At 36.9% G+C, this 23,734-nt stretch overlaps 1 protein-coding gene across 3 annotated transcripts in view; it reads left to right on the top strand.

Annotated features, from left to right (window-relative positions):
* Positions 1-23,734, top strand: part of NUBPL (NUBP iron-sulfur cluster assembly factor, mitochondrial) — a 216,954-nt gene that overhangs the window by 40,990 nt on the left and 152,230 nt on the right. For all 3 annotated transcript variants that reach the window (XR_015768514.1, XR_015768513.1, XM_028114937.2), the window contains exon 4: positions 8,583-8,673. Coding sequence is in view for 1 of the 3 variants with exons in the window: in XM_028114937.2 (XP_027970738.1) it covers positions 8,583-8,673 (91 nt within the window). In the remaining 2 variants the exon portion in view is untranslated. The remainder of the gene's footprint in view (positions 1-8,582; positions 8,674-23,734) is intronic.

Below are 23,734 nucleotides of genomic sequence, written 5' to 3'. Positions count from 1 at the left end.
ATTATTCTCCTGCCTCCTCCCTAACTTGGTTCTTACTAATTCATTTTGCTTCTCTCAATTTTTGTTCTCAGTAAATTATTTTCCCCCATCCCATCTCCTTGAGGAATAAGGAGGGCCCTTCATCCTCAGCAGGGCAGTATTGGAAGGACTGAGAGGAAGTGAGCAGAGGGGCTTCAAAACCAGCTGCTTGGCTCCTATGATTTTGAGTCTGGAGGGTGGATCAAGTGCTCTGTTCACATCCAATTCCTGTGATTGCTGTATTGCTTTTCTTTGGAAGAGCTGCTTTCAGAATTATAAATGCTTTTCCCTGCATTGCAGTTTAGCTAAGAATATTCTAAAGGAATTGATGTTGGTTTTCAGTGCTTTTGCTGCAGTACTTTATCTGACTTGGGAAAGGTTCTTGTTTGGTTGGTTTCTAGGTTTGTAGGCTTGGATTCTGGCAAAAAAACTGGTTGGTTGATGTCACAAATAAGATGAGTTATTTTTAGGGGTTAGTGTCTAGAAGTATCTTTTTCTGTATTTTATAAATTACCACGGTGATAATAGGCTAATTTTTCTCTGTATTTGAAGATTTTACTAAGGGCATTAATGCTTTTATTTTCCCCCTTGAATTATACAGGCCAAGGATTTAAGGTTTTTCTTTTCTTAATCTTAGTTGTTTTACCCGTGATTTACTGTCTCTGTTACTAGATGAGAATGTGGAACTTAAGGGAATTGCTTCTTATTAAAGAATATGTTACTTATCTTGTTCTGGAAAGGGGAAAAAAAGCACAACAAAAGTCTGGTGCAGCCCTTTTATATTTGAAACTCTGTTGAACCTAATCTTGCTAGTGAGCAGGTTTAAAAGTTGCCCTCTTTTTAATGGGCCCTTTCATACCATGTTCGTGGCGTTTGTTTTCAAAGATTTATCTAGTGTACTTTTATCATATATATATATATATTTATTTTATAGTAGCCCACCATAGCCGTTCTTTGCACTAGATTTTCTTTCTGGAAGTCCTGTTTTTCTGGAGTTGAGATCAGTAGAAAAATGAAGATGGCATGGATTTTCATTGGGAAAAGTGGTGGTTAGGAATTGGTTGCAAGGATATGACTCTTTCTTTAACACCAGAATATTTTTAGCCTTATACACATTATCTGATTTTAAATCTTGTAAGTTAAAATGTTTGTATAGAAGTAATAGAAGAGAGACTTTCATGAAATCATAGAATGTTAAAGCTTAAGAGGGATCTTAGGGATCATAGAGTAACCATCCTGATATTCTGCAGAGGAACAAATGGAGGTTTGTTCATGCATTGTTTAGTTCGTTCATCCATCCATCCATCCATTCACTGAACAAATACTTATTTAATGTTTACTGTTTTAGGTGCTGGTGGATATCCCTACCCTTATGGAATTTACAGTAAATAGATAATAAACATCATAAGTAAGCTAAAGAGGTAGAAAGTGATAAAAGTGATTCTGGGGTTGGGGTTGTGTTTGAGGGTGAAGGTGGATTTAGGGTAGGCTACATTGAAAATATGATACTTGAGCAGAGATTTAAAGGAGATGAGAGAATGGACTTGTGACTGTCTGAGGGAAGAGTATGTCAGGCAAAAGGAACAGCCAGTTTAAGAGCTAATGGGTAGGAGCATGGCTAACTTTCTATTCAAGGAATAGTAAAAAGGCAATTGCCTCCTGGAGGGAGGTGATAGGTGATCACCTATCACCTAAGAAGTGGAGGGAGTAATAGGTGATGAAATTAACAGGATTGGGAGATAGGGGGTGGGGAACTGGCTAGATCATGCAGAGTCTGGTGAATTGTTGTGAGGACTTGGGTTTTTACCTGAGTGAAATGAGGGGAGGTGGAGGCGTTATGAGGGTTTTGAGCACGCATGATCGACTTATGTTTCAACTGAATCATTCTAACGGCACTGTTGATAAGAGATGCCAGGGTAGGGTTGCTAGATTTAGAAAATAAAAATATAGGACACCCACTCAGTTAAATTTGAATTTCAGATAAACAATGAATAATTTTTGTATATATATGTCCCATGCAATATGTGACTGACTATTCACCCATATGGCAGAATGTTAACTACTCTTTTATATCTATATCTATCTATCTATCTATCTATCTCTCTCTCTATATATATACACTTTAAACTCTTCAGTGTTACTGTTGCTTATTATAAATTACCATTACCATGATCCTGCTGGTTCCAAGGCTTGTGCCCTTACAGCAAAATTTTGTCTTACTCTTTCCTATATTATTTATATTACTGTTTTTTACATTGTGGTCATCCTATACCTTAGGGCATTGCAAATGCAGTTTGTTGGACCCCAGTGTACACCTACTGAATCAGAATTTCTTGGGGTGGAACACAGTATCTCCATGACTGCTTACTGTTCTAGGTTCTAGGTACAGTAGAACAAAACATACAGAAATCCGTACCCTAATGGAATTAACATTCTACTGGGGAGACACAATAAATAAGACAAATAAGTAAATATACAGTATGTTAAATACTGGTAAAGGGGCTAAGAAGAAAAAAAAAGTAGGAAGGGAATGGGAATCGTCCAATTTAATGATGAGGGAATTGCATCTTAGGGTGGCCAGTGAAGGCCTCACTACACAGTGATGTTTGAGTGAAGACTTGAAGGAAGTAATGGAGAGAACCAGGTGGGTATCTGGGGGAACAGGAATCTACGCTAAGGAACAACTGCAGAAGGCAGGTGCATGCCTGGTGTGTTTAAGACACACTGCAAGGGGGCAGTGTCTGTGGAATGGAGTGAAAAGGGGAGAAGGGTGGAGGATGAGATGAGAGAGATAAAGGGGAATGGCTGGTGATTATTAGCAGTTAGGCTCTACTGTGTGTTGGAGAGAGATTTGGATCCTAGGCAGCTGTGGCATTATCTCTGGGTCTTGTTTGTTCATCACTAAAGAGTGAAAAGAAGACTAAGATGATCTCTTAAGTTTCTTTCCGCCCTAAAATAGTCTTTAATTTGAAATCTATTATTTCTCTCGTGTTTCTATTTTTTTCCCCAGCTCTTTTGCAAGTAATTAGTTAATCATTTGGGATTCTTTTATATTTTTCATGAACCTAGCTCTGTTTGTGCTCCTTACAGCCAGGTGAACTTTTATCTTTATGTTGCCCTTGTTCCTCTTTCTTTACTGAACTTGAAGATTTAGACAGTCCTTTGGTAAATAGTAGGAAATTGTTTTCTTGTCACCTTGTTTAACCATTAGTTCTTGTCTCAGTCAGATTCTTATTTAATCTTAGCTAATAGAATTAAGAAACATATTTTTCTCTACCAAGAGATTGAAATTCTTATGAATGGCAGCTTGACTTAAAGCGAGGCAGAAAGAGAAGAGCCTTGACTCAACTCTAAATCCTAAATGCTAGTCCAAGATTAAGTGAAATGTAATGTTCAGGGAAACATGGGATTCTTAACTGGATACTTATATGGAAAGGATAACCTTTAGGTAGGTCTTAGACTTAAATGAATGTTTGCTTAGAAATAATTGGGTGAGATCCTTCTAAAAATTTTTTTTTTTTGGTGGGATCTATTAGATGACATGGATAAAAGGAACATGTCATGAAGTTTTATGATCTTTAATATAAATTCTTTTGAAAGAACAAAGCAATATCAAAACTGTTGTTGGTGCCTTTGAAACCCAACACAAGAAAATAGGACTTGTAGGCTCTCAAATTGCAGCTTTCATGCAGTAGTAATGAAACAGTATAATCACTCTGAGTAAATCTGCCACCTTTTAGCTTTTACAGGATAATATGAATTATAAAGAAACAAATCCCCAAATCTAAATAGTATTGGGTTTGATCTTTCTTGTTTTATGTCATCTGCTAGATTTTGAGAACTTCAGGAGAGTCAGAGAAAGAGTATAATGTTAGGTACCAAAATATTAGGTTACATTTATGATGATGTTAAAGATTGGGCAATCATACTTTAAAATAGTAAGTTTATAGTTTTTTTTTGCTAATAATCATTTTATCTGTTGTGTATTTGGTGAGGCTTTTATAGTGAATATTCTTTTAAGCCTGGCTGAAATTAAATATAAGAGAAGTCCTAATTGGAGCTTTCTTGACTAAATATAAATATTTCAGGAGGAATGAGGTAGAAGGGATTCATAAAACTTAGCTAGTTAGACACCCAGCTGCATATATTTATTTATAGCCTTCTATCTTGCTCATTTATGTTCTTACAGTATAAAACTGCCTTTGAAAATTAAAATTAAAAGACTATATATACACCTATAATAGGAGCCTATTTAAAAATAATGGAGTAAATTATGAAAAACAAATGAGCTTTATTTGGTACCTTTTGAACATTATTGAATTCTAGAGTTGAAAATACTTGTTTAAGCTAATATTTGTAGCTATGGTAATTTTATTGGTCCAGGAGCTATGCCAATACGTTCTAATTAGTGTAGGCTTAGTGTTTTTGTTTAATGGACACCAATTTTATTCATGATATTCAAGACATGCTTAGTACCAGTGAAACAGCATGAAAAGTATGCTCTTTATTGTTTTTAAAAACTACCCAATTAAGGATATGGAAGTAAATCTTTAATGAGATAGCTCCTCTGACACTAAAAGAGATGACTATGTCCTACCTGCTCTTGGCAAAACCAAAATTAGATTGTTGGATGATTGGATAACTTGGTCATGAAAAAGTTTATTCTCTAACTCGAAGTTAGCAAACTGTGATCCGTGTACCAAACCCTGACTGTTTTTGTAAATAACAGTGGTAGTGTTGAGTAGTTATGGATCATATGATTCACAGTGCTGAAAATAGTACTGTTTGGCCTTTTAGGGAAAAGTGTGCTGACCCCTGCTCTAGATCTAAGTTTTTTGCAGTCAGATCATGTTAAAGTTCTGGTGGAGGTTTATGAAGTTAGTATTTTTGTGTTTAATTTCTCATTCTGCTTCATTCTAAGAAACAATGCATTTTAAGATAGAATACTTAAATATTTATATATAAATATGTAATATATTTAATTATTTAATATATTATTTAATATAATATATAATATATTTATATATATATATAATTTTAAGTGCTAGTTTCCAGCTTTCTCATCGACAGGTAGGCATAATACTACCTTGCAGGGTTGCTCTGAGGAGTCAGTGAGAAATGTAAATAAAATGTTTAGGGTGCTTGGCATCAAGAAGGAATTCAAGCAATGAGGAGGTATAATTAGGGGAAGTTTAGGTGTTTATTTGGGTAATTTAGGATGGCATGCTTTCTAAAAATTTTCTTTCTTTTTTTTCTTTCTTAAATTTTCTAAAAATCTCTAAATTCTAATTTGTCCACAGAACTAACTGGCTATAGAATCCTAGTTTATCTATGTTCTTAATATAACATTGGTGATTAACTTCCCTCCATCTTTTCCTCCCTCCCTCCTTCCCTGCCTTTGTCTCTCTTGTCTTCTCTTCTTCCTGAACTTCATACCTTCCTCTCTGTTTCCTTTTTGATCTATGTAAGCCTTGGTACTAAATTTAGGTCAGTGAGTAGTAAGTACTCCTAGGGAGAGTATACAGAGAACCTAACACATAGAAAGAAGATTCTCTCTTATCCTTAGTTCCGTTTTCTAGGAAACAAAGGAACTCTAAAATCTTGTAATCTCCCTCCCTTTATTCGTTTTTTTTTTTTTTTTTTTTTTTTTAGAGAGCGTGCGAGTGGCTGTCCTGTTATTCTTATGTGATTATGTGTTGCCATCTACGTGTGTGTAAAATCTGTTTTTACCGCAGCAAATTTTAGGGCAGATCTTGAGTTTTGTCTTGAACCTTGATGCCAAGGGTTCACCTTTAGACAGGCATGGTTTTCTTCTAAGAGACCAGACAAATAGATGATAGATAGATTCTCCTTAACATTTTGAAGGAAATTTAAAGATTGAGTGATGAAAAAATTGACCCTAGCAGGGTCACTTAGTTGTTTCCTTGTTTGATGAAAACAAATTTAAAAACTGAGTTATCTTCCTTGACTTTATTTTTAGGAGATCACTTTGAAACCTGGGACCTAGCCTTTTCAAGTTACTATAAAACCGGTATTAATATAAATAACAAAGCAAAAAAAATCATAGAATAGTTTTTGTTTTTATTGACATTTATTATTTTGTGGTAGTTTTTAATTTTTGCAGGTATCGTGAGAAAAGATATGGGAAAGCAGTGAAATTCTAGGATGATATTGAGGTAGGCAGCCTGGGTCCAAGGATCCAGAGTGGGGGTTCTCCACAGGACCAGCCAAGAGGGTCCTTGGCTTTGCGCAGGATAGAAATCAAACATGAGCTGGAGAAAGTGAAAGAGTTTATTGAATAGCTTGAACGACAGAGAATAGCAGATGGTCTGTCTGGGAAGTTTGGAAAGGAAAAGTGAATGAGTCTTATTGTTGCTTGGGGCTAGGGGTTTTAAATTGGAAAGGGGTCTAGGGCATGTGTTCCTTTGGGAAACCAGGTAGGGTCCAATCAAAGGCAAGTGTCAGGTGAACAATAGGTGTTATTTCATAAATTACTGAAGGTAGCAGTATTGATGGCAGTGTCAGCCAAGATTTATTCAAAGCTAATGTTCTGGACCACATTTGGGATTCAGCTCTTCTTAGATGTTATCAGGTATTTGGGGCCTAGGGAACATTAAAGTGGGAACATAGCTTCTTTGGCTTATTCAGAGGCAAATGTGGTTTATGAGTAAATGGAGCCTACCAGAAAAACAGAGCCTTTCTAGAATGGAGTCCCTTCAGCTTCTTTACCTTAATAGTTACAGCATTGGGAGACCCTTAGATAATAGGATTAACAATTTCCCACATTTCTTAAGGTTCTAGTCTCCCTCATTTGAAAAACTTTTTTTTTTTTAGAATTTATTTACTTATTTATTAGAGAGAGAGAGAGAGAGAGAGAAAGCAATAGAGAGAGAGAGAGAGAGAAGAAGAAGCAGGGGGAGAGGGAGGGAGAAGCAGACTCCCCACTGAGCAGGGAGCCCGACAGGGGGCTCGATACCCAGACGTGGGGCTTGATCCCGGACCTGAGCCAAAGACAGACACTTAACTGACTAAGCCACCAGGCACCCCTGAAAATCTTTTTTTTCACAGTAAATTTAATTATGTTTTAGTTTAGTTTAACTAAATTTGTTTGTTTGTGGTTTAAAAAGGAGTTCAGAATGGGTCAGAATTTCTCATTGAAAGTTCCAACCTTTTTTTTTTATGTTATGTTAATCACCATAGATTACATCATTAGTTTTTGATGTAGTGTTCCATGATTCATTGTTTGCGTATAACACCCAGTGCTCCATGCAGTACGTGCCCTCTTTAATACCCATCAGGAAAGTTCCAACCTTTTTAAAGCTAATACTTAAATGCATTAAACCTAAATTTTATGTGCTACTTTTCTATTAAAGGTAAAGTGTTCTTCCTCTTTTCTCATTTATTTTACAGTAAGCTGAGATTTTGGTAGAGGCAGATTTTAATCCCTAGTCCTCTAGGCTCTGTGAGTCACACAGGGACACTGAATGGTTTTCTTAGAACTGCAGTTTTAGTATAAAGTTAGGGACATAAATGTCGAATGTACCTTATTTTATGTATCAATAGGAACCAGACAGCAAGGTTTAAAAAGTAATTTTGTGTCTGGAAATAGGTAGATAACATGGAAGATGGGGGATTATTTAATTTAAAAAAGGTTTTTTTGAGAGGTTAAGAATTTTATCTTGCCAGGATACAGGGAGAGAGGGAGGAGAATTCTAAGTCTTGGTGAAACATAACTCAAAGACATACAGTTAGTGTTAGCATTCTATTTGCTTGTATATGGAAAAACCAGTAACAGATTGATTTACTTTATCAAAGGAAAAATAGGAGCGGGGGAAAAGAAAAAAAGACATACTCGGGAATAGTGAAGTTTGTTTCCCTTTACTTGCCTATGTTGCTGATGAACTGGCAACTAGTAAAGAGGACAATCAGGATATTCTGCCCTTGGTAGGTAGATGGGTCATCAATGAAAAACAGTTTTAGTTGTTTATGACTTCTCCAGAAGACGTTGGGTGTTTAACTGTGACTTCCATGTAAGAGGTTGTCTCTATATTATGTCTGCCACTGTCCTCATTAGCATTTCCATGCCAGATCTGTGTCAGAATTTCTCACTTACTTTTTATTACAGTCTTATTCCCATGTTTTTTTTTTCATTTTGTATTTTTAGGTGTGTTAGATGGGCTTTCCAAAGGTTGATGCTCCATCTTCCTGTGGTTTTATAGGCCATTGTTAAGTCATTATTTTAACATTGTCTGTGTGTAATTTGTTAGTCTTCAGATCAAAAAGTCTTAGTCTATTTGAGACTATATGGGAGATCTGAACCACAATGTGTAAAGCGTTTGCAGGGGGTTTCTCTCCTCAGTTATTTAGAAGAAATTAGTAAACCAACAAAAAGTATTTAAGTAGTTTATGATCTTTTACCTTACTTTTGCTTTGAAAGTTTAGGTTAGGATTTTGGAATATTTTGCGAATTACTTTTTATTTTATAGTTAGATTTACTATTGCTATGTGTGTTATCTTTGACAAAGAGTGGAAATAATCTTAAAGTAAATTCTGTTTCCTTACAGTCAAAGGCCGTTGGCTTGCTAGATGTGGATGTGTATGGCCCTTCAATTCCGAAGATGATGAATCTGAAAGGAAATCCAGAATTATCGCAGAGTAAGTAGAGATAGCCAGTATGATAATGTACCATGTGTACCTTCTACACAGTGTAGTATAGTAATTCTGAAATCAGATATGGAGCCAGACTGTCTGGGTTTGAATCCTAGCTCTGTCATTGACTGTGTGGCTTTGGGTGAATTGTTTTTTTTTTTTTTAAAGGTTTTCTTTATTTGAGAGAAAGAATGAGAGAGAAAGAGCACATGAGAGGGGGGGAGGGTCAGAGGGAGAAGCAGACTGCCTGTCTAGCAGGGAGCCCGATGCGGGACTTGATCCTGGGACTCCAGGATCATGACCTGAGCCAGGCAGTCGCTTAACCAACTGAGCCACCCAGGCGCCCAGCTTTGGATGAGTTGTTTAACCTCTTTGTACCTCACCTCTGCCCCATATGTAAAATAAGGTTAACAGTTGCTATGAGAAATCACTCAATTAGAAATTGCTGTTAAGTGTAATGCATTTGACTTAGTGCCCAGCACATAGTCAGTGATCATTATCTCTTTACATTATATGTGTGGATGTATGGAAGTATTTGAATAGAAAGTATATATTTGTATTAAAAGACATGAAAATTATTTTTTTCTAATTAGATTTTTGTCATATTTGTCTTAAGGTATTAAAAAAAAAAACCTCCCAAAACAGTAGTTCTTTTGCCAGCCTTCACTGCTGTCAATAGGACAGTAATTTTTTGAGTAAATCTTTAATATTTACTGTGCTTGTTATTACACTTTCTTGCAAAGCCATCAAATATAAAGCATTAAGAACAAGGAAATGCTGTGATCAAAAGATGAAAGTATTGGAAAGGGGTGCCTGGCTGGCTCAGTTGGTAGAACATCAAGCCCCACGTTGGGCTGTGGAGGGTACTTAAAAAAAAAAGAAAAAATAGAAGTATTGGGAAAACTTGTAATTTCTTGAAAAATGGTTTTAAGTGAATGAAATTAATTTATTAAAATTTATTTCAAATTATAGGGTTGCCTGGGTGGCTCAGTGGTTAAGCGCCAACTTTTGATTTAGGCTCAGGTCATGATCTCAGAGTCCTGGGATGGAGCCCTGTGTTCGCTGTGTACTCAGTTGGGAATTGACCTGAAGATTCTCTCTCCCTCTACCCCCAGCCCGTCTGTGCTCCTGCGCACGCTCTCAAATAAATAAATAAATCTTTAAAGAAAATTGTATTTCAAATTATAATTAGAGTATATAATTGAATTTCTTTTCATTTCTTGTGCTTTTTCTTTTCCATAGATCTAGAACAAAATGACTATTTATCATAGGGTTTTTGTTGGAATATCTATGTAAAAGAAGTATTTTTTTGTTGTTGTCATTAGATGTTAATTAGGCATTGTCTGCTATTTAGTGTGCTTTTTCGTTTGTGCTTTAGTTGTTGGAGTCAATTACAATGTTAAGTTCTGAATAATTGCAGGAAATTTGAAGATGTAGTGATGATAAAATTGACTCTAGCAGTCTTATATTGTAAGCACCCACTTAGTTTTCTTGTTTGATGAAAATACAAACTTAAAAACCTTAAGTTATTCTAGCTTCTTTGTTCTTTGTCCTTTCAAGTGGAATGCATACTTAGTTTGCAAATGTGTGACATACGCCAAGATGTCAAACTTCCACAAAGGAGTAATGAATTTGCGTACTTTAAATGATAGACTTATTATGTCTGTCTCTTGATTAAAGTAATGTGAAAAGTGGTGCATGCAGCACATGAGTGATGGCAAAATGGAGCCCTTGGTGTCAGTTTTTTCTTAAGTAGTCTGTTCAGTCTATGCCAACATAAATACTTGAAGTGAACTTTAATTTCTTTCTTCTTGTTTTACTGAAGCTGTAATCTTAAATTTTTGCAAATTGGCTGCCATTAAATAGGCTTTCTGGTAAAGATGAGATACTGGAAATCTTGGAAAGCCTTAAAAGAATACTTTTGTGTTGACAAGCTGATCTTAAGTCACCCAAGAAATAAAATGAATGATTAAGGCAATCACTTGAAAGAATGTGGATTCTTAAAGGCCCAACTTATAAATTATTTTTTGAATCTTAGATAAACCTGCCACTATTATACTAATTGGCTTCATTTTGACATTTCTGTATTTTAACATGTTAATTTATCCTGTTGTACTCTCTATTGCAGAAAACAATGCAATATGAAATTATCTAATTAACAATAAAGAAAAACTGTGAAAGATTTGTTTTCAGCAGGCTGTAAATCTTTGTGTTTATGATTAGTACCTGTCTCAAGACAGATGGGTGTTGTTTTATGTCTCTTTCACTTTTTGAATTATATCAGAGAGCTATCCTTAAGATGTGTAGACTACTAGTATGGTACATTTCTAATGTGGCCATATTTTTGGGGCTGTTTGTACTTCACATTTCTCTTTTCCAGTCTAATTCCAGGTTAAAAAAAAACAACTTTTTTTCTTATTTCCTAATCTTCTGATCATTCCCAGTGTTTTTCAGAATTATTGGCACATTTTCAGTATCTTCTCTCAGATGAAAAAAATTAAAAGAACTTGCTATTGTTAGGTAGTGGGTGGATTAACTTGCAATTCTATCTTTAATACTCTATGTGCCTTGCAAATTTTTGCTTTTTAAAAAGACTTCATTATTGCTGATTCATAGTTTAATAATTTACTGGGTACTTTAGAAACCTTTTAGGGGTACTTTAACAAAACATGTTCCATTTCTTTTTTTTCTTTTCCTTTTTTTACATGAGAACAGAGCTTTATTTTTATTTTGGATTAAGATATAATTCATATACCATAAATGTCACCATTTCTTTTTTCCTTCTTTTTCTTTTTCTTTCTTTCTTTCTTTCTTTCTTTCTTTCTTTCTTTCTTTCTTTCTTTCTTTCTTTCTTTCTTTTTCTTTCTTTCTTCCTCTTTCTTTCTTCTTTCTTTCTTTTTCTTTCTTTCTTCCTCTTTCTTTCTTTCTTTCTTTCTTTCTTTCTTTTCTTTCTTTCTTTCTTTCTTTCTTTCTTTCTTTCTTTCTTTCTTTCTTTCTTTCTTTCTTTCAGGTTAACAGAAAGTAAAGCATTTAGGAAGGTAGTTTGGTGAAAGCAGGATGTAAAATGAGTTTTGAAGGTGGAAGATGAGGTTGCCTGTGTGGCTTAGTTGGTTAAGCATCTGCCTTCGGTTCAGGTCATGATCCCAGGGCCCTGGGATTGAACTCCACGGCAGGCTTCCTGCTCAGCGGGGAGTCTCTTTCTCCCTCTCCCTTGTGCTCTCTCTCTCTCCTCTCTCAAATAAATAAAATCTTTAAAAAAGCCAAAATAAAATAAGATAAAATATTGAAGCTGGAGATGTGGGAAATATTCAAATGTGAGTTGGAGACTACAGGAAAAGTCAAAAAGCCATAAAAAATAACACTATACTAAGAGGCATGGAAAGTTTTGTTAGTCTAGATCTGATGAGGCTAACTTAGAAGAAATTAGACATGTTACAAAAAAAAAAGTCATCTTTTTCACTTTCCTTCTGGATCTCTATTCTAGATTTTGTGGCTGTGGTGTGCATACAGGGTAATGGATTGAAATGAGATTTTGTTGTCAAAATTGGATAGATTTTGTACACCTATGTTCATAGTAGCATTATCACTGTTATTATTATGAATTTACCATTTATTACTCCATTATGTGGAAGCTATCCACCGTCTATCGGCAGATGAATAGATAAGCAAAATGTGGTATACACATACAATGGAATGTTATTCACTCTTAAAAAGGAAGGCAGGAGCTTCCTGGTTGGTGAACACATGATTTGGGGAGAGTGATGCGCTTGGAGAGGGCATGGAAGCTCTCTGTTCTTCCTCAGGTCTTGTCCTATACGTCTCCTCCACCTGGCTGTTTCTAAGTTATATTCTTTTAATTTAATTTAAAATTATTTAAATTTTATTTAAACTTTATTTAAAATTAAATCTCTTCCTTTCCTTCCACATCTCTTCCTTTCCTTCCACATCTCTTCCTTTCCCTGTTCCACAACACTGAGAGCTAACCAATAATCTGAGTTACACTCTTTCAAATAAACTGGTAATATAGTTCCAGGGATTAGGATGTGGACATCTTTGGAGTACTGTCATTCTTCATACCATACCACCATTCTATCCCCCTGTCTCCCTGTACTCCGGGTTTTTACCACTGTGAACAAGACTGGTCTGAACGTTCTGGACATTGTCTTTCATTGCACATCAGTAAGAATTTCCTTTCGCTATGAACCTAGGAGTGTAATATCCAGGTCATGAGTTTGTGAATGTTTGTATTACTTTCCAAAATGTTGGCATTAACTTATGCTCTGTTCATTGTATAGAAGAGACACCATCGATCCATATCCTCTTTAAATAGGACATAAAGTGGTATTTCATTATGGTAAAAAAAATAAGGAAAGTCTTACATATCTTGCAACATGGATGAACCATGAAGACATTATGCTAAGTGAAATAAGCCAGTCACAAAAAGACATGCTGTATGATTCCGCTTAGCTGAGGTACTTAGGATAGTCAGAATCATAGAGACAGAAAGTAGAATGGTGGTTCCTAGGACCTGGAGAGGAGGGAAGAATGGGGAGATATTGTTTAATAGGTTTCAGTTTTACAAGATGGAAAAGGTTATGGAGATGGATGGTCATGATGGTAGGACAGCATTATGAATCTATTTAATACCGCTGAACTGCAGGCTTAAAAATGGTTAAGATAGTAAATACTGTATATATTTTACTATAATGAAAAAAATTGAAAAAAATTAAATAGATTTGCTCTGGCAGTATTACCACAGAACAGGGTTTCTTAAGTGTCTATGGTATTGACCCAGTGATTCCATTTTTTTTTTAATGATTTTATTTATTTATTTGACAGAGAGAGACACAGCGAGAGAGGGAACGCAAGCAGGGGGAGTGTGAGAGGGAGAAGCAGGCTTCCCATTGAGCAGGGAGCCCGATGCGGGGCTCGATCCCAGGACCCTGGAACCATGACCTGAGCTGAAGGCAGACGCTTAATGACTGAGCCACTCTGGCACCCCTCCATTTGTATTTTAAAAGAGCAATCATTACTGGAGGAAAATGGAATAGTGAGGTTTAATTGGGAGACTTAGTAATTTAGTTATAAGCCTTCTCTACTTTTCAGTTTGGAAACTTCACTAGCCTACCAGTTATTAGAAATTGTAGCCTAAAATTTTATTTGCATCTCATGAAAAGTGAGAGAACTTATTACATTTAAAATCCTTAATGTTCTCATTACCAGTATTACCATTTGTAACATTACCAATATTGTAAAGCCCTGTCTGATCCCCATCTTCTGTCTACTTCTACATTCCCAATTCCAACAAGCTTGCTTTGTTATTCAGTGAACAGTGAATTTTATTTTCCACCACCATAAATGTCACCATTTCTTTTTATTTTTTTATTTCTTTTTTATTTTTTTAAAGATTTTATTTATTTGACAGAGAGCGACACAGCGAGAGAGGGAACCACAAGCAGGGGGGAGTGGGAGAGGGAGAAGCAGACTCCCCGCTGAGCAGGGAGCCCAATGCGGGGCTTGATCCCAGGACCCTGGGATCATGACCTGAGCCGAAGGCAACGCTTAACAAGACTGAGCCACCCAGGCACCCTAAATGTTACCCATTTCTAACACGTGAATGTTTACATTACTTTCTAAAATGTTGGCAGTGTTTACTTGTAAGGGGTGGAGTCCTGCAGAGCCTGAATTTGAGCCATGATGGAAAGGGCAGTGTTTGGAATCCCAGCTTTGGGCCTTTGAACAACCTGGAAAAAGAGAAGGAACTAGTAGGTCAGTGTATACCATCATTCTTTCCTCTAACCATCTTCATTGCCAAGCTAAAACAGTGCATGAACACTAAAAGATCTTACTTGATACTCTTTTTCTGGAGATTGGTATCATAATAGGTTAGGAGAAGGGGTGAGTGAGGAAACAGTGACAGTAAGGTTTTGATTTTATTCTGCTGTCTCTGAGGTCTTTCAGTTAAAGAAAAGAAGGCAGAAATAGCAGCTTGCAGTTTAATGGGCTTTGAGATCTCCCTTGCAGTATATAAACCACAGACTTTCTTCTTAAGGGGTTGAGTATCTCGAACTGGGTTCCCCAGAAAGCAGAGCTGTGTGCACTGCAAATTTATTAGGGAGTGCAAACCCAAATTGAGGAAGGAGGCAAGGAGGGAGAGCTAATGTGAAACTGTGCTATCAGGCTGGCTGTCACTTGTATGTGACAGATTGCTTGACTTCACGGACTGTGTATATGGGAGGAAAGGGGAAGAATTTATCTAATAATTGTATCCATCTCCCATTGTCCACAGGCTCACCTCAGTAGGTAGGAACTCACCTGCATTTCTGAGTTCTGCAAGAGTGAGTCCCCTATGGTGTCTTGTACTCTGACATCAAGATGGACATTTTTGGGGTGGGAGGTGAAAGGCACATGATGTATAGACCTAAAGTGAGGTACTTTCAGAGAGCCCCTGTGTGACATTGGTCAGAGCCCATGCAGAGCTAGTGGCTGGAATGAGAGATGAGTGAGGCTAAAAGGGTGTGGAGAGGTCATGTGGGACTTTCGATGCGTGGGGATGGAGGTGGGGAGCTGAGCTATTTCAGTGACTCCCTTATTGGCTGATGCTAGGATATAATGGCAGGGAACCAAGAAAGTGCAGGATTCTTTCCAAATTTTGATATCCTGAATTCTTAAGAGAATATAAATTGATTCCTCTAATCTTTTAAGCCAGTACATTTCAGTTTTATTTCTCAAGAGAGTGCATGCTTCAAAGGGATATTTGAGTAATATTTAGAAATTCAGTTTCATAGTTGTCTTCCTTAAGATATATATGGAAAATACAATGGCTTTATATGTTTTTACTCATTTTATTCTTTCAACTTGATAATTTTTGATTTTTAAAAATGCAATACAGTATTATTTGCTGTAGTCACTGTGTTGTATATTATGTGTACATGACTTGTACATTTTTTATTTTAAAATATAAAATTTGATAGTATCAAACTCTGGATCTGAAAACTTGGCTTCTTTATGTTTGAGGTTTTTGGGAGGGTCATGTAATGCTGATCCGTTTTAAGTACAATAGTATTGTGGGGATTGGGACTCTAGTTTAAGGGCTAAATTTAAACTGATGGTTATTTGAGATAAAGACAGGTCCATCAGTGAGCCAATTTCTTATTTCAAATAGATGATGGCACAATTTGGTATTGCATGTTGTACACTTGACCAAAGCCTCACAATAAGCAAGAATGTTCTGTCAGTTTTGGGAAAGAATAGTAACTAAAATTGAGATACCAGTCTTGGTAATCTGGGTTTAGATGGCTGTGTTTAGATATATTAGTAGGCCCCATAGTCAGTGGAACAACACTTAGAGCTTTTTTTTTTTAAAGATTTTATTTATTTATTTGAGAGAGAGAGAATGAGAGACAGAGAGCACGAGAGGGAAGAGGATCAGAAGGAGAAGCAGACTCCCTGCCAAGCAGGGAGCCTGATGTGGGACTCGATCCCGGGACTCCAGGATCATGACCTGAGCCGAAGGCAGTCGCCCAACCGAGCCACCCAGGCGCCCAACATTTAGAGCTTTTTACTTATAAATGTTTATTACAGATTCCATGGCAGGAAAAAATACACGCACATGTATATGCATATATACATACACACATAACTTTAAGTAAAGCACCTTTTTAAAATTCTGTTACTTGCAACTTAACTAGCACTGACTTAAAAGTGGTTGCTTTTAAAATATATTATGCTTATTTTATTAAGCTGTTTAAACCTAGTTTTAAAATTTGTTTTTGTATTAAAAGTAAAATGTTAAGGGAGACCATTTACTTAGCAAATATTAATGGGCATATTCTATAGTTAGTAAGCATGAGAAATATTTGATTTGTTGGCTGTCAGATCAAATAAGGTTTGATGCCCATTCTCTTGGAGCTTATAGTAGATACACTAGCCAATGATCATAAGCATAATAAGCATAAGTAAAGGCTATAATAGAAGTGTAAGCATGCTTCTTTGGGAACTGAGACGAGGACTCTAAATCAAACAGGGAATTTAGAGAGGTCTTCTTGGAGGAATGATTTTTGAGCTAAATTTTAAAAAATGGATGAGCCAGGAGTTTGTTGTTAAGAGGGGGCTGGGGGTTGAAAGCGAGGAGGACATTCCAGGCAGAAGGAATATCAGGTGTTAAAAGCCTGCAGAATGCAAATTGTTTGGTATGGCAGAAGTGAAGAATCTCTGTGGGGGAGTTGCAGGAGTAAGATTGGGCCCAGAAAGATAGGTGATGGTATTATCATAAATGCCTTCTTGTACTTGTTCGAGGAACTGAAGTGTAACTCACAGGCTATGAGAAACCATGGATTTTAGGGAGGGGAGCGACACTATCAGTTCTGTGTCTTAGGAAGATCATTGGGGTAGTGGAGGAAAGATAATAGGGCCAGATGTGGGGTAGGGCCAGTTAGGATGCATTATAGTGATTCAGGTGAGATGGGATAAGGCTTGATTTAAGTCTGTGGCAGTAGAAATGGAGGGGAAGGGACCTAATTGAAAGGTATTAAAGAGATTGAAAGAATAGGGTTTGGTAATTCATTGAATATGAATGAGAAAAAGGTCTCCTGGATTTCTGGATTGAGTGATTATTTAGATAGTTGTGTCATTCATCAAGATAGAGCAGGGAGGAAAAAGGCATAAATTTAAGGAAAACAGTAATGAGTTAAGGTTTATTGAATTTGATGTCCAAAGAGGGTTAGTGAACAGGTGATTGGAATATATTGTGTTCAGGCGAGAGGTTTGGGTTAACAATACAGATTTGGGAGTTAGCATTGTGTGCGTGTGTATTTGATATTTGAAGTTGTTAGTTTAGATCACTGATTATCAACCTGGAGTGATTTTTCCCTCAGGAGACATTTGGCAATGAATAGAGATTTTTGATGTCACAGTTGAGGGATCTAGTGGGTAGAGGCCAGGGATGTTGCTAAACATCTTGCACTGTACAAGGTATCCCCTTACAACAAATTATTACCTGGTCCAAAATGTCAATTATGCTGTGGTTGAGAAATTCTGACTTAGATATGATAGCCCGAAAGAGTTATAGAGGGAGTCAAGTATAGGACTGAGGGTAGAAGTTGGGGAAGTTAACCTAAAGGGATCAGAGAAAAACTGCGAAGGGCTGACCAGAGAAGTAGAAAGAAGACAAGGAAAATACTGCCCCTTTAGAAGCCAAGAGGAAGTTTTAGAAGGAAGTGGTAAACATTTTCAGAGTGGCTAAATAAGGTCATAATTTAAATTTAACAATATGTTCTAACTACTATTTTGGAGACAGTACAACTTGTGTTTTGCTTCTTGAGGAAATATATTTAATAAAGTATATATGACCGTTGGGAAATCAATCATTTGGGAACCAGTTATTGAACATGTCTATAATGGTACTGTGCTATGTTCTAGGGAATAAAGATGAGTAAGATGTAAACTCTGTTCTTGAGGAGCTTATAGTCCAGTGGGGGAGATGGAAAATATTAGCACACTAAGTGCTATGGGAAGGTATGAATAGAGGACCATGGAAACAGAGGGGAACTTCTAATCTTTCTGTGATGTAGTCCAGCCAGTCCTGGACCCTGATAAGCCTTTCAACCATAAGGCACAAAAAAGAGCAAGAGACTTGGTCCTAGAGAGAGAGAAAGAGAGAGAGAGAGAGATTATGTTTATCTTTTAAATTTTATCTTAAATTTTGATATTAAACAAAAAATGAACATTTAAACTATGGGTGATATATTCCATCTCTTATGAACAAACTATGTATGTGGAATGTGTTATTTATAAATCACAATTTAATCTACCATCCCTCTACTACTTCCACCCCAAAACAGTCCTTTGTCTTCAGTGCCTGAGGCTTACCTTGTCTGCTCTATAACCTTCCTCCTTCCTCTCTACTGATTTTTGTTTCTTTGTAATCTCAGACAGACTGGAAATGGTAGTAGTAACTGGGGGCTGTGGAGAGTTGAAGGTTGTCCAGATATCTCTCGGTTTGTCCTGGTGTTGAATTGTCCTCTTACTTGTCTCTTTCCTCCAAAATAAACCACAGCTGTCTACCTAATTCCAGGTTTGACCTGAGGTAGGGAGTGGGACTTTTTCTCACAAATTTGTATGTTTTCAGTGTTCCTAGTAGGTTATAATCTTTTTACTTTGATCATCTTCAACTTCTGAGTGTTCCATTATAGCATAATTTAGTGTAGTAGTTCTCAAACATTTTTTGGCCTCTGGAGCCTCTTATGCTCTTAAAAATATTGAGGATCCCAAACAGCTTTTGTTAATGTAGATTATATTTGCCAATATTTACCAAGCTAGAAATCAAAACTGAGAAATTAAAAAACTTATTTATTAAGTTTTTAAAACTTAATTAAAATTAAAAATTATAAACTCACAAACTTTTTTTTTTTTTAAAGATTTTATTTATTTGATGGAGAGAGACAGTGAGAGCAGGAACACAAGCAGGGGGAGTGGGAGAGGGAGAAGCAGGTTTCCCGGAGAGCAGGGGCCCTGATGCTGGCTCGAATCCAGCACCCTGGAATCATGACCTGAGCTGAAGGCAGATGCTTAATGACTGAGCCACCCAGGCACCCCACAAACTTGTTAACATAAATAACATTTTAATAAAAATAACTTTTCTGAAGTAAGAAATTAGTGAGATGAGTGGCATTGTTTTACATTTTTGTAAATCATTTTAATGTCTGGCTTAATAGAAGACTGCTATATTTTCATATCTACTTTAGCATTCAATCTGTTGCAATATGTTGTTTTGGCTGAACTATGTGAGGAAAATCCAGCCTCACATAGACACATAGTTGGAGAAAGGAAGGATATTTTAATAGTTATTTCAAATAAGTAATGGACTTTCTTCTTTGATACTACACCACAATTTTGACAAGTGGTGGCTTCTTAGAGATTAGTTGCAGTATGGAATCTGAGAACCTTTCCTAGTCTCTTATATTCAAATCTTCGGTGTATCTTGGACTTTGAGTTGGATTTTATAACATCATGCATTGTCATTTAGAAAATATCAGTTCATTGCTTTATGCTGGTCTTCCAAATGTTTACATGTTTCATTACATAATATAAACAATCCATTTATTATTTTTTTAAGATTTTATTTTATCTGAGAGAGAGAGAGAGTGCAAGAGAGCACAAGCTGGAGAGGGAGAAGCAGGCTGCCCGTCAAGCAGGGAGCCCGACGAAGGGGCTAGATCCCAGGATGCTGGGATCATGACCTGAGCCGAAGGCAGACGGGCTTAACCGACTGAGCCTCTCAGGAGCCCAAACAATCCGGTTATTAATACTGTATTATTGTGTCCTAACAGATAATTCTTTAAGTATTGGGGAGCTGTAAAACTCATGGTGGCCAAATAAAGGTTTTTCAAAAGTTCTAATTTTACTTGAAAGCTCTAATTTTGTCATAGAAACAAATATTGTTAATTGGGTTATTTGAAGTGACAGGCTCATTCATTTTGTATGCTAAATATCCAAATCTGAACAGCCATCATTTGTCTGTCAATTTATCTTTCAAGTAAGAATGGTGATCTATGAAAAAATAATCTCGTTTAGCTTACAACTTAAACAGTTACACAAGTGCTTTCCCTTGAGACAGCCGTTGTGACAGCCATTGTAATTCAGTGCACGGCGGAGGTGCTTTATGTATACTTCTCATTTGTCACACAGAATGTTAAAAAGACATGTACTCAAGGGTCAGGATTTAATAGATACTTACCACTACTTCATCAAGGACATTCTTCAGTGAAACTGGCTTTTATTTTTACTGTTGTGTGTGGTGGTGAATGTGATGACTATTAAATATAGTTTGGTTCTGCCACTGCCTTGATTTCTACTAAGATGCTGGCAGTCTTACCTACTATTGTTTTTGGACCATCAGTGCAAAAGTCTACTCAGTTAAAAGACAATAATATCTTAATATTTTTATGAAAATAGTTTTACCCTCTTGGATCAAAGATTCTTGGGGATCTCCAGAGGACCAGTGACCATACTTGGAGAACTATTGATTTAATGGAAAGTTCTTTAACCAGAAGTCAGAAGTCTTACTTTCCAGTTTAGTAATTCTTACTACAGATTTCGTGAAATTATTGGCCTCATGTTTTTCCTTCCTTTAAAAAAAATGGTATATAAGTGAGTGCTTTACAGTTTATATCTGAAGTCTGGAAATAATATTTTAGATGTGGCACTTTGTAAACAAGTCCTGTAGAGATTTGAACTAGTTTTTTCCTCTCCATTTATTTTGTTTACTCTACTGGCATTAAGGTGCCTGGAACCAATAACCTGTTTTTGAAAAACTTCTAAATTTTTCAAAAATGTAATACTTGAATATGATTATCATCAACACAGACACTGCATTCATGTTGGAGCCTAGACTGTAAGATATAAAAGTTGTCCTCAAGCTGCTTGTAACCTGACTAACAAAACACTCAGAAATAGCAATATAATGTATTTTATGCTATCACATAATTGATTTAAGTGATATATAGGAGACCAGTGAGGGTAAGATTGAGGGCTGGGGAGGTGGAGAATGGCTCCATGAATATGATAGAATTAAATTGTACCTTAATGGAAATGGGGAAATGATACATGCTAAGGTACAAAGAACATGTTGTACTTCTCAATTACTGTTTTTCCTTCTCAAACTCTGTTCATTCCCTTTTCCCTTTCATATTCCCTTTTCCCTTTCTGTTGTTTGGGACATAGTTTTTCTTGTACTCCTTTTCTTTGGGCGAATCTGAGGACTGTCATTTGTGCTTCTATTAAGACAGTGTGATGCGTGGGTGCCTGGGTGGCTCAGTTGGTTAGGCTGTCTTCAGCTTGGTCATTATCCCAGGGTCCTGGGATCGAGTCCCACGTTAGGCTCCCTGCTCAGTGGGGAGCCTGCTTCTCCCTCTGCCTCTCCCCCTGCTTGCGCTGTCTCTCTCTCTCTCTCTCTCAAATGAATAAATAAAATCTTAAAAAAAAAAGTGTGATGTGGTGGAAAGATCTTGGGCTTTGGTTCAGAGTGACCCAACCCCCAGTTCCCATGGTAGTACTTACTGCTGTGTACTCCTGGGCAAGTTCCACAACTTTGAAGGCAGTATGAAAAATAAGTGAGATAATTTAAGGGTTCTTAATACATGTTCCCTATTATTACAAGTGGTCAATAGCAACAGGAAATGCATTAATTCAGTTGATAGCATGATTTGATGAAATTTATCTGTTAGACTCAGAGCAAGACTTATTAGAAGGTAGGCAATAAGATATAGTAGGGTTTTAGAGTCTAAGAGACTTGCAGTCAGATCCTGACTATAATTTATATTATTACCTTTGTGTACTTTGGGCAAGTTGTGTTAAACTCTCCTAGCCTTATTTATATAATGAATGGGAATGGTTTTGGGAAGATAGTTGGCAGGGTCTCCCCAAGTATTTACTTCTTTAATTTTGTTCTGTCTCAACTGTCATGAATATCTTGACACATTCTGCCCACTTCAAGAGGTCCATCCATATACAAAAGCCTATCTATCCTTTACTGAAAAAGGTTGCTAATTCCTGTTGTATGCAGATAAGTTACTTGTAATCCGTTTGATTCTTTTAAACTTTGCTTGGGTGGGTCCAGAGCAGTCTTTAGGCTATGGCTAATATACTCCAGTACTACAGCAATACCTTTCTGAGGACTCTACCATGAGATCTTTCCTCTTTGGCTGGTGGAAAGGTAAGTATTCCAGCTGTGTGCGATTTTGGGGCATTGTACAGTGTACAGCTCTCCACTGATTCTTTCCCCAGTCCCGTGGAATTTTCTCTCACTCCTGTGCAGACGAATACTCAGCCAGAGACTCCACAGGTGCCCTCTGTGGTTCTCTGAAGTTCTCTCTTTGTGTTGTTCCCTCCTCTCTGATATTCTGCCTTATAAATTCTAGCTGCCTTTGCTTCGCCTGACTTTGATTCTGTTGTCTCAACTCAGCAAGCTTACTGGGCTTTGTTTGAATTTCCCCTCCCTGGGCTACAGCCTGGAAACTGCTTCCAGGGCAGTATACCGTAGCAGTCATAGGACTCATTTTCTTGTTTCCCTTTCAGGGATTATGGTCCTCCTGCCTATTGTGGCATGTCTGAAAACATGCTTTTACATGTTTTCTCCAGTTTTTTAAAGTATGTGTGTATTGGGTGGTGGTGGTGGTCGTGATTAGTGGGTCAGTCCTGTTCCTGTTACTCTTTTATGGCCAGAAGCAAAGTTATATTTATAGCTTTTCCTTTTTCTTTTCCTTTTCCTGTATACTCTCTAGGGCACTAAAGAATTCAGATGAGTCTGCCATCTGCAGTCATTTTTGTTTTCATAGCAGTTAAGTGCCATAGCCACCTGTATTAATCTGGGTCTTCAGAAAACCAGAATCAAGAGATAAAGATAGATATAAGGAATTGGCTTACATGGTTAAGGAGACTGAGAAGTCCCAAGACATGCATTTAGCAAGCTGAAAACTCAGGAGAGCTGTTTTGTATAGTTCTAGTCTGAGTCCCAAAGGCCTTAGAACCAGGAGAACCAATGGTGTAAATTGCAGTCTGAGTCTGAAGGCAGGAGAAGACTGATGTCCCAGCTGACTGGCAGAGAGAACAAATTCTGCCTTATTCTGCCTTTTTGTTATTTTCAGGTCTTCAATGAATTGGATGAGGCCTACCCACTACAAGGGAGGATAATCTGCTTTACTCAGTCTATTGATTCAAATGTTAATCTCATCCAGAAAGACCTTCACAGGCACACCCTGAATAATGTTAAATCAATTATCTGGGTACCCCGTGGTCAAATTGCCAAAATTAACCACCACACTATTGTTTGTCCCATTCTTGCTCTTCATCTAATTTGTATAATCATGAATCTTGATAATGTGAAATACATTTCCAGTGGTCCCATTTCTTTCTACTATAGAGATTATCCCTTCATTTTAGAATAACTTCGGTCTCATTTTGAGGATCTGTTTCCTGGGGCCACTTTCCAACAAAAAGACATAACATGGTGAGGATTATAAGAGATGGACTATTTACATTAGATAGGGTAACTGTTGAGTAACAGTGA

This window comes from Eumetopias jubatus, unplaced genomic scaffold, assembly GCF_037043125.1.
Source record: "Eumetopias jubatus isolate StellerSeaLion01/CBP00866 unplaced genomic scaffold, mEumJub1_p1.0 scaffold_7, whole genome shotgun sequence".
Classification (NCBI taxonomy): Eukaryota; Metazoa; Chordata; class Mammalia; order Carnivora; family Otariidae; genus Eumetopias; species Eumetopias jubatus.
Note: the sequence above shows the minus strand (reverse complement) of the source record. Positions and strands in the feature narration are given on the sequence as shown.